Source organism: Myxocyprinus asiaticus, chromosome 15 (assembly GCF_019703515.2).
Source record: "Myxocyprinus asiaticus isolate MX2 ecotype Aquarium Trade chromosome 15, UBuf_Myxa_2, whole genome shotgun sequence".
NCBI lineage: Eukaryota > Metazoa > Chordata > Actinopteri > Cypriniformes > Catostomidae > Myxocyprinus > Myxocyprinus asiaticus.
In genome coordinates this window covers 15,371,709-15,382,669 of record NC_059358.1, presented here as the reverse complement: position 1 = coordinate 15,382,669, position 10,961 = coordinate 15,371,709, and the positions used below count along the sequence as shown (strand labels likewise).

Below are 10,961 nucleotides of genomic sequence, written 5' to 3'. Positions count from 1 at the left end.
GGGCGTTCTCTGCACTCCACGGGTGCAGAAGGGGAGAAGACGCTGAAATGCGCCGTAGAATCCAGCAGATGAGGTGAATGAACTTCGCAGATGAATTCAGCTTCAATGAATAGAACCGCTTGGCTCCGAAGAGAAAATCTGAATGATGGGTGCACACCAGCTCCCTTTTATACCCGTATGTCCGGGGGAGTGGCATGCAAATTCCACTCGCCAATTCTCATTGGCATTTTTTTTTAAAAAGCAGAGGTGTTTGGGGCTCCCGAGAGTGACCCCTAGTGTCACTACATCGACACAACGTCGAGTGAGTGACAGATTGGGAACTAGCATATTCAATAGGGGCTCTGCCCCTTTGGGGTGTTGCCCCTAATAATTACCCTAACTTATATATTGGTCTATGATTACCATAATCAGAAAAAGGGGTTTGAATAAATGAATACACCATAAAAAAAAAAAATACTTTCCAGAACATTTTATTATTGTTTGAACACCCCATCCCACCCCAACCCTCAGTTCCCCATGGCTTCCATGTCCTCTTCCTGTCCGACAAACACATGGTCAAAAACACAGTTCTTTTTCAGTTCATTCAGTATAATACAGAAACACTTGGAAGGAAACAAATAAACAAACAAAACGCACAAAAAACAAGGACCTGGCTCTACAGTTGTTTCAGCACAAGGCAAAAGTCCCCTGCTCTCTTAAAGCGAGACACTAGGAACAGTTATGCGGTTTTAGTGGAGGTGACTACAATTATAAGATGGCTAATGTCTTTGGAATGAGCATGGCAAAAAAAAAAAATCATAAGAGAATCATTTAAAGTGACTAAATGGGCCTTCTGAAGGGGCGACTTTGGAATGGCTTTTAGAGATCATCCGCATTTGACTGCAGATGTGTCAGATCTTCTTGCGGCATATTTAGAAAATAGAAGGTCTTACAGTATACAGTACATTCAACTCTTTCTATTACTTTTAAAATCTGTCCAAACAAGCTTTATTCACAAACTATTCACAAAACACAAATATACATCTATATGTACACATACTTTCCACTGTAAATTTGAGTGTCCAGGCACTTTCCCAAAAAAATCCAATGATCTAAAGCATTGTACTGAAATAAGTGACAACACTGTTATTAGCACCCATATCTGATCACAGACTGCTCTATCTTAACTAGCTTGTTAACACCATCAGGCATTTCAGGCTGTGATGAGCTGTCACTCAGTGTGGACTGGGGTAAGCTGACATCTGAGATGCTGTATGAAGAGTAATGAACTCATTGGGAGCACGCTTTTGTGGTTTGCTAACTTGGCATTTTGCTGATATGGCAATTTACTACATTTCACAGTTGGGGTCATAACAATTTGAGTGAAGTGTGTGTCTAATACTGATTAGAGTAGATATTCTCTGACTGTTTGATTTTGTGCTTGTTGAAACTATTGTACATTAAAGCTGAAGTGTGATTTTTGTTAATGTCAAAATAGTATACTTTCTCCTTTCTCAGCTTAATATGCATAAAACTATTAAGTAAGCCATTTTTAGACTGATTTCTTAAAAAAAAAAAAAAAAAAAAAAAAAAAAGGGTAAACACTGGCTCTGTGGCACTATCAAAACATTGCTCTGTCATTTGAGCATCCGTCCAGTCTGACACAGCAACATTGGCTCAAGAAATGACTTGAGATTGGGGTGGGACTATCTGTTTGTTCAACAAATAGGAAACAGGGGGAGTGATAGGGAGACCTGTTTGAAAAAATGTTTGCAATTACTTTTAGTGACACTAGGGGCGCAAAAATTACACACTTCAGCTTAAATAGCGGTAAATAGTTTAAATTGGTACTTAGCATTTTTATCACTTAACGCATGGCTGTCTCCTCTTACAGGAAAGCACCAGCAGACTGTTAACTATCTGTTTTATCAGGCTATTAGAGGAAAACACCAAATAAAACTGATGACATGTTGAAATGGAACAGAAATTGACTGTGGACGTGTAAAATTAAAGGGATGCTTTGAAGAATTTTGAGCCCAGGATTCTGTTGTACACTCACAATTGTTAAACAAAATCCACTCAAAGTACACAAGTCAGTCAGATAAATAGTTATAAGTGAAAAGAAGCAGATTGTTTTCGTCCTTTTCTCCACCTCCGACACTGCATCACCTCTGTTCCCGTTTTCAGCACTGTTGTAAAAAGACTATTAACGGCGCTCTCTCAAAACTATTGAGGAGAAGATAAAGGTCAGGCTGTAATCCATCGCCAGCTTAAGAATGCCATCACGTCTGCCCCTTTGCTAATGTACTTCCTTTGCTTTAAGCACACAGGGCCACTGTTAGTACTTGAGACTTACACCTTAAGAATTAAGGGATTTCAAGCAGACATTAAGTTTATATACAGGTGAGTGGAAAAAAGACAACAGCCACTACAAGGAAAGTCACAGTGGGGTAGCCACGTTTTCCGCCGACAATCCTCTTGAGACATATGGCACCATGTACAAAGGAACAAACTCAGTATCCAGTTGATAGAAGTACCAATAGGGTCGCTCTTCAGAGGCAATAGTTTAAAACACTGCGATTGCTATGCAGTCCCAAGGCCTTACGTTCAACACTGGTCACACAGTTGAAGTGAAGGCATCAATGTCTTGATAGGCAGTTGATGGAAATCTGTCTGCTGGTTGGTTCAGTGTGTAAGTGTGTATATGAGCGTTTGTACATGCATGTGTGTGTGTGTGTGTGTGTTTTCCATTTGGCTCCTTTTAAAGGACATGGCAGGTGCCTGACTCCTTTTAAGGGCCATGGTACAGACGCTAGACTCTTAGCTCTACTGAGCTGCACATGAAGAGACCTCCTCCAACTGATGTTTATTTCGGCTCTTCAGTCCAGTCAGCCAGAGAGTAACAGGCAGGTGTAAAAGTAAATCTGCTGTTTTTAGAAACAGCTCACAGTCTCTGTAAGCAGAGGTAAACCAAACACACTGCACCAAGCCAGGCTTTGGAACATTTTTGCAGAATTGCTCACAGCTCTAAGGAAACAATATGCTTAAAAAATACTCAAAAACAAAAATAGCCATGACAACAGAGTGTAGCAAGTTTAGATGTTTGGGGTGAATGTGAAAAAAACTCTACTCCCTGGGTTTGTCTTTGCATCATCTCCTTCCTCATTGAGAAAGATGACAGAAAGAAGGGGAGTGAAGTGCAAAGGGAGATCAGGCTATGAAAGTGAGTCTGCCAGTGGTCCTGCTTCATGCATGGTGGTTAGCTTGGGCTGGGATGGGGAGGGGGAGTCCGCTATCTGACCTCCAAGCAGTCCAAATACTCCAAAACCAGTTCATAACAGAAACGATACTGCTCCTATGCAACACAGACACAGAAAATGAGAGAATTAGAGCTATAATTCAGTTCTATTTCGCTCACATGGTATGTGACTTGCCTTTTGATTAGCACACCATTTGCTATTGAACATACTTTAATTTTATGGGGTAAAATTAAGGTCATTATGGCTAAATTAATGAGAGAATGAATTGATATTGACATGAATACATGTGTTTAGCAACATACAATGTCAACAGCCATTTTTGTAATGCACCAAGCTGGTATCCCTCTTAAATTGGTGTGTGTATATATATATATAAAATCGGCCGATTGTGGATTTTGTGGATGCCGATAACTAAGGTTGTAATAAAGTTTGATAACCAAAAAAAATTCTTAGTCTTTTATTACTGTGATGGGCACAGTATATAATCCCAGATGCAGTTTGTTATGCAAACCAAAATCTAAATAATAACCAGAAAAAATAAAGAGTGCGTGACGCTGGACTTTTAACTATAAACAAACCCGAACTACACCAGGGACTCTAATATTGAATATGTGTGCTTCCAGCTTACACAAACACATGATATAATTTTATATCATTTTACACCTACCAGTGTCTCTACCATGTTGGGCTTAGCATTACGAAGGGTTTTGACAGCATAGAAGACATCCACCATGTTTTGGTATTGGATCATCTCCATCAGGATGTTACTGGCACAGTATGTTCCACTGCGGCCACCACCATTCCTACACAAACAACAAAACACAGCTGTAACATGCACAAAAGAGGCATAAATTGAGAATAGCATACAAACAGCATACCTGCATACAGATACTCAGTTTTCAAGAGAAATTTCACACATCCAGTGAAACCACCATGCACAAGAGGCATACAAAAAGCTTTTGAAGATCCCAGAGGCCTTCTGCTGTGTACACGTATGGCACAATGGCGGCAGCTAGATGAGGCAATGCTGAGATAATCAATCGCAGTCAGTGCTTTGGCAGGTCTGGATTTAGTGCTCAGAAAGGGCTGCACTGTTCTGCATTAAAGCATAATTGATTTCATCTCCATAATCTCTTCCCTCTGCCTGTGGTTGGAAACACTGTGTGACAGCCATGAGTGATGTGCTTCTGGGGGGCGATGGGAAGGGAATTCATGTCTGGAGTTTGAGATGAGATGCTTCGGTAGGCAGGATGGGAGACAAAAGCCATGGGGAAGGTGGAGTGGGTAGTAAAAAGGATAACGACAATGTTAACACCTTGGCTGAGTTCACTGATTTTGGCCGAAGCCACTAGGTATGAGTGAACTTGCTGTTTAGAAAACATTTCATTTTTGGAGATGAGTACTGAGTAATTTTTTCAATGTTAAAATACTTTCTTTTTTTTTTTACACCACCTTAATATGCAGAGACATCTATAAGTAAACCGTTTTTAGGTAGATTCCCCTGAAAAGTGTGAACACTATGGTGGTATCAAAACATTGCTCTGTTTATTTGAGTATCCCATCCAACCTGACACAGCAACATTTGCTCAACCAGTGGTGTTAGTTTGGGGCGAGCCTATCTCTTTGGCGACCAGACAGGAGGAGTGTTTGGGAAATCAGTTTGAAAACAGCTATTATTTTTGCAATACCATTTTAGTGGTGCTGATGGCACAGATTACACACTTCATCTTTAACTTGTTCATTATTTTTTGTTTTTGTTTGTTTGTTTATTTTAATATTGTTAATTTAAGTTTATTATTTGTTTGCGAAGGTACACAGGAATTCATTATTTTGCATATCATTATCTCTTATCTGGTTCACTGGCAAACGGATATAGGGGTCACAGCAGATACAGATAACACTTTTGAAGACCGTGACCAGCATGTTAATGGTGTAGAATTAATTTGATAAGGATACTTTCATGAAATCATTTTTATCTGAGAACTTTCATATAAAAAAATGTCAGTAGATTCAAAACAATATTATTTCAAACTTTTAAAATCACGCTTACACATGGGTCTGCCACTACCTGCATTACTGATGAAAAGTACAACTGCACCTGCTAAACAAAACATATCTCTTGCTGTGCAAGTAAAACAAATCTGTTGTTTGCATCACTGGTTTGGGGAAATAGCACTCAATGGCATTCTACAGAGGACATTTGACAGAAGTGAAAAACAAGGTAATTTAACACATCACATCACATCATTAATGGAAAATTACGCTAGATTCCTCATTCTTTTACGTTTTTTTTTTACACATAGGTAGAAGGACCGAGCCACTGGGGTGTCTTTTACCTGATTAGTAGTATTTAAAACCTATGTTTGTTCAAAAAATACACAGTCGGGGTTGTGTCTGTGTTGCAGAAAGCCATGGACAGAATGCTAAACAATAATTAAACCAAAACAATCAGAGATTTACAAAGTATGACTTTCCTCTTTCACTTGGAATTTTAGAACTAACAGTTTTAATAATCCAACAGTTAGTTCCGGTCTTCTAATCAAATTGGACAAGTGACTAGGGGTGGGTAAAAATATTGTTTTTCCGATTAATCGCGATCTTCATTTGAACGATCTCGATTCTTAAATCCCAAGATCGATCTTTTACTCTATGCGCAACCCTCTACTACAATGAGCGGAAATCACTTGCATTTGCAACCAAACTTCGTGCTATACGACTAAAGTGAATATATCTGGCAACTGGCTGGTAAGTGTTTACATTTCACTCACCAGTAATTGTGTAGTTTAGTCGTGAAATGTTCAGCAGCGAGATTTTCACAGCGTGTTGAGAGTAAAAGTTGGTCCGTGTAATGTGTCCAAAGACAAGATCCACGCAACCCATTTGCCATTGAATATGGTCTCTTTTAATACCCTTTCTGTTTTTTTACAGTCAGTTGTTGATCAAAAACAACTACATTTTTTTTTACATTCTAATCATGCATCACACAGAGGTAAAGCCATTCAAGTCCTCTCTAGTTAAAATGCGCTCATTTAAAGGCTCTGCATTTTCCTAATGTACCTAGTTAAAAGGTCCCCTGTATAATTAACAGCATTAGCTGGGAGATAATTTATTTTAAATGTAAGCAAAAGGGACATTATAACTTAAATAAACCTATATGAATCGATATTGAATTGAATTGAAATTGGAACTGAATCGAAAGCATGTGAATCAGAATCGAATTGAATCAGGAAATCTGTATCAATACCCAGCCCTACAAGCGATGTTCCAAGAGTGCTGATATTTAGTATAACAACACTGGGGTGCTTCACTGTCTGTATCACTCCACTTGTCTGTCTTTAAGACAGGCTGTCAGTCTGTGTATTGCTCTGCAACACACAACAGTTGATTCTGCTTTGGTTTTGTTTGGAACTATTTTCTTTTGTGGAGTAAAAGAGTAAAAACAGACAAACATACACCTGAAGCACAAATGCTAGCGCTGCAGCATTGTTTATCAGTTGGGTTGCTAGGAGACATCTCTAATGAGAGTCAAACCCCTGCTAATCTAACGGGAGCATTGCAGTTCCGAATATCGGGGAATGGAATGCATTTATGGTCGGAGATATCAAGTAGGAATATCCCACATCCAACTCGAATGGAACGCAGCATAACCGTGTACCCTGACGAAACGTCGTGGTTACTTGTGTAACCTCCGTTCCCTGATGGAGGGAATGAGACGTTGTGTCGATGTAGTGACACTAGGGGTCATTCTTGGGAGCCCGAGACACCTCTGGTCTTTGATAAAAGGCCAATGAAAATTGGCGAGTGGTATTTGCATGCCACTCCCCCGGACATATGGGTATAAAAGGAGCTGGTATGGAGCCGATATAAGGTCCGGCCATTTCAGCGGGTAGTTCAGCGTTGTGGCAGGAGGGACACAACGTCTCATTCCCTCCATCAGGGAACGGAGGTTACACAAGTAACCATGACGTTCCCTCGATGTTGTGTCGATGTAGTGACACTAGGGGTCCCTATACGGAACGCCACAATTGGCTGAACTGTGTTACGTGAACTGGCGGTGTGTGGTGGGCAGACTACTGTGTGCCTCATAGCCAGCACACCAGGTCGACACGTAACCTCCCCCAACATAGTTATGAGTGTCGAACGGCCCTTTTTGGGTCAAGTCGACTACCCAAGTCGACTACCCAAGAGAACGCATGTGGCGGTTCCCTGTAAGTCTAACCCCATGCGATATATATCTTCCGTTAATTTGTTTCCCTGTTGGCAAACTGCATCTTCCTTGGGTAGAGCCCCTCTGCCCCAATCTCCATGCTTGTAGTAACTCCTCCCCCATTGGGCAGGATCTACCTTGAAGACTCTCCACATGGTTGGAAAGACCATGTGACATATCCTTCCACTTAAATATCCCCGCCTCTCTTTGGGCGAGGTGTGGTCTCCGCTGTGTCTTCCCCTTGGGAGGGACGCTCACCAGAATGCGTTTTTGCGTCAGCATCTTGAACGGGAGTCTGTGTAAGGCCCGGTTCAGTACTCGCAGGTCCAAGATTGGCCGCAACCCACCGCCTTCTTTTGGTACGATGAACTAGGGGCTGTAAAACCCTTTCTTCATCTCGGCTGGAGGGACAGGTTCTATCGTGCCCTTCCATAGGAGGGTAGCGATCTCCGCACGCAAGGTAACAGCGTTTTCGCTCTTGACCAAGGTGAAGTGAATACCGCTGAACCCGGGCGGGCACCTGGCGAACTGAATTGCATAGCCAAGTCGGACGGTCCGGATCAGCCATCGCGACGGATTGGAAAGCGCGAGCCACACGTCCAAGTTCCGCGCAAGGGGAACCAAGGGGACAATATCGTGGGTCGTACCGGCAGGTGGGCCCTCGCGGCGGGGCGGAGCTCGAGGTGCCACACCACGTTGTGGCCATGCTGAGTCTAGGGACATCGAAGCACTTACCTGGCTCCTTGTGACCACCCCCAGAATAGCCTGGGACGGGGGAGGAAGAGGCCTGTCCTCGTAGCCCATGGAGACTGCCACATCGGGGGCGGCTGTGTGCCACAGCTGGGCGCTCAGGGGTGGAAAGGCCACCGCTGGAGCGCCAATCCTGCAAGAAAAAACCCGTGGACGGTAGTCGTGGTGACGACCGTGCACATTGGGTATGTGACCCAGGGAGGAAGGAAGCTGCTCTTTTGCTGAACTGTTGGGTACCGCAGCCACTTGGGCATGTGGCAAAATCAAACAATAAGGCAACAAAAGATTTTCCGCCCAGCCCTCCACCGGGGGATGGAGTGGTCTTTTTACCAGCTCCAAGTGAGTGGGTTCCATCATCTCTGGGTTGCCCATCTCAGGGGCACTTTGACGACCTCCGTGGGTTCTTAGGCGCCAGCTGTGAGACAGGTGGTGTCTGCTTCCTGCGGTGGGCTCCACGCCGGGGCCGGGCTGAAGGGGCGGGCTGCAGCGGAGCCGGTGCAGTCACCGCAGAGGGACGCCCTTGGCGACAAGCAGAAGGGGTGCGGGATCTTGAGCTGTGCCGGGGCAGGATGTACCAAATTGCCTCCGTCTGCTGCTTCACCGCCAATAACTGCTGGGCAAAGTCCTTGACGGTGTCACCAAATAGGCCAGCCTGGGAAATGGGGGCAGCAAGGAACCGTGTTTTGTCGGCCTCGCCCATCTCGATCAGGATGAGCCAAAGGTGGCGCTCCTGGATCACTAGTGTGGCCATCGTCTGCCCAAGAGATCGCGCCGTGACCTTCGTCGCTCGGAGAGTGAGGTCGGTTGCCAAGAGCAGTTCCTACATCAAATCTGGGGCAGAACTACCCTCGTGCAGTTCTTTCAACGCCTTGGCTTGGTGGACCTGCAGGAGAGCCATGGCGTGCAGGGCAGAGGCGGCTTGTTCAGCAGCGCTGTAGGCTTTAGCCGTCAGGGACAATGTGAGCCTATAGGGCTTGGATGGGAGCTTAGGGCATCTGCACCAGGTGGCGGCGCTCTGCGGGCATAGGTGCACCGCAAGCGCTTTATCCACCAGGGGAATTGCCGTATAGCCCCTGGCCGCCTTGCCATCGAGGGTATTGAAAGCGGGGGAACTGCGGAATCAGGGGCTGGGCAGTAAAAGGTGCCTCCCACGATTTCGTCAGCTCCTCCTGCACTTCCGGGAAGAATGACAATGGAGCGGGACGTGGCTGCTTTGAGCGGTGCCGCGAGCCCAGGAACCAATCATCAAGCTGTGAGGGTTCAGGGGAGAGCGGAGGGTTCCACTCTAACCCGACGCTCGCGGCCGCCCATGAAAGCATGTCCATCATTTCGGCATCGGCCTGTGACTGGACAATCGTCCCCGAAGGGGGAAGCCCAGCTGAGGCTTCTGCATCCGACTGGACAAGCCCGCTCCGATGCTGCGCTCGAGAGCTCATCATCTCCGCGGGCTCCGAACAAGAAGCCAGACTCGCCGTCAGATGAGCCGGCGAACTCATCCGGAAGCCCGATTGGGGCAGGCGAGCATGCTGGGGAATGGGAGGTCCGCGGGGGGATACCCGGCGGAGACGATCCCATTGGGTCCCCAAATCGCCCCCAGTGCTAGCCGTGCTAGCCTCATACCCGTAGGTAGAAGGACCGAGGCGGGGAGCTGCTGGGGTGGCTTGCTTTCTTATGAAAGCAAGCTGTGACCGCAACGTTGCCATGGTCATGTTCTTGCAATGAGAACATGAACCATCCACAAATGCTGCCTCCGTGTGGGTCGTGCCCAGACATGAAAGACAGCGATCATGACCATCCAAAGTTGAGAGATAACAACCGCAACCAGGAATAACACACAATCGGAAAGGTATCTTTAAAAAGACGCGTCTTTAAAAATATGTTCCGTGTGTGCCGCTCTTTTAGAGAAATATATACTCTTTTAGAGGAGAAAAAACCTCTTTCAGAAAATATACTCTCTTGTTTTTCTGCCGAAGTGCCCAGGGGCGTTCTCCGCAGTGCACCAGTGCAGAGGAGGGAGAAGCCGCTGAGATGCGCCGTCAGATCCAGCAGAGGTGAATGAACAGTAGGATTCAGCTCAATGAGCATGACCATTCAGCTCCGAAGAGAAAATCTGAATGAGTGGTTGCATACCAGCTCCTTTTATACCCGTATGTTCGGGGGAGTGGCATGCAAATACCACTCGCTAATTTTCATTGGCCTTTTATCAAAGACCAGAGGTGTCTCGGGCTCCCAAGAGTGACCCCTAGTGTCACTACATCGACACAATGTCGAGTGAGTGACAGATAGGGAACGAAATTTATTGCAAGCAATATTTAAATCGCAAATATTATTAGATAGATTTTTCCAGGTATTATAGACCTCCTTGGTAGATTCATATGAAAAAATATGATTTTTCAATGTCTGTTCGGGAGACGTTCATTTCACAAAACAGTCATGCTGCAGTTAATATTAGGCTTGCTTGAGCATTAAGTGTCATTTCAAGTTCTGGCTTTCGTGCGTGGACGTGTTAAAATGTCAATTGGTATTATTAGTTAGCTGCGACATAATGTATGATGCCCAAAGGCATAGGGTGTCTTATTCATTGTGAAACTTAATGGCATGAATCACACTGAAGGCCTAGACTTTTAATGCACGGCCCGCCACTGCTTAAAGATATTAATAAATAAGTGTCCTGAGATATCTCACCGGTCTCTGTGAAAGCTGTAGACTTTGTAAACAGAAAACAAAAATGTGTACGCAGACTGTGGACATTGATGCTTTTCAAC

The 10,961-nt window shown here is 44.7% G+C and overlaps 1 protein-coding gene across 8 annotated transcripts in view; it reads right to left on the bottom strand.

The window, feature by feature from the left end:
- Positions 1-465: 465 nt before the first annotated feature.
- LOC127453286 (receptor-type tyrosine-protein phosphatase U) overlaps positions 466-10,961 on the bottom strand; it is a 330,391-nt gene continuing 319,895 nt past the window's right edge. For all 8 annotated transcript variants that reach the window (XM_051719543.1, XM_051719544.1, XM_051719545.1 and 5 more), the window contains 2 exons: positions 3,907-4,042; positions 466-3,334 (listed from right to left, as the gene is read on the bottom strand). In XM_051719543.1, the coding sequence (XP_051575503.1) occupies positions 3,272-3,334; positions 3,907-4,042 (199 nt within the window). In that variant the 3' untranslated portion in view covers positions 466-3,271. The remainder of the gene's footprint in view (positions 3,335-3,906; positions 4,043-10,961) is intronic.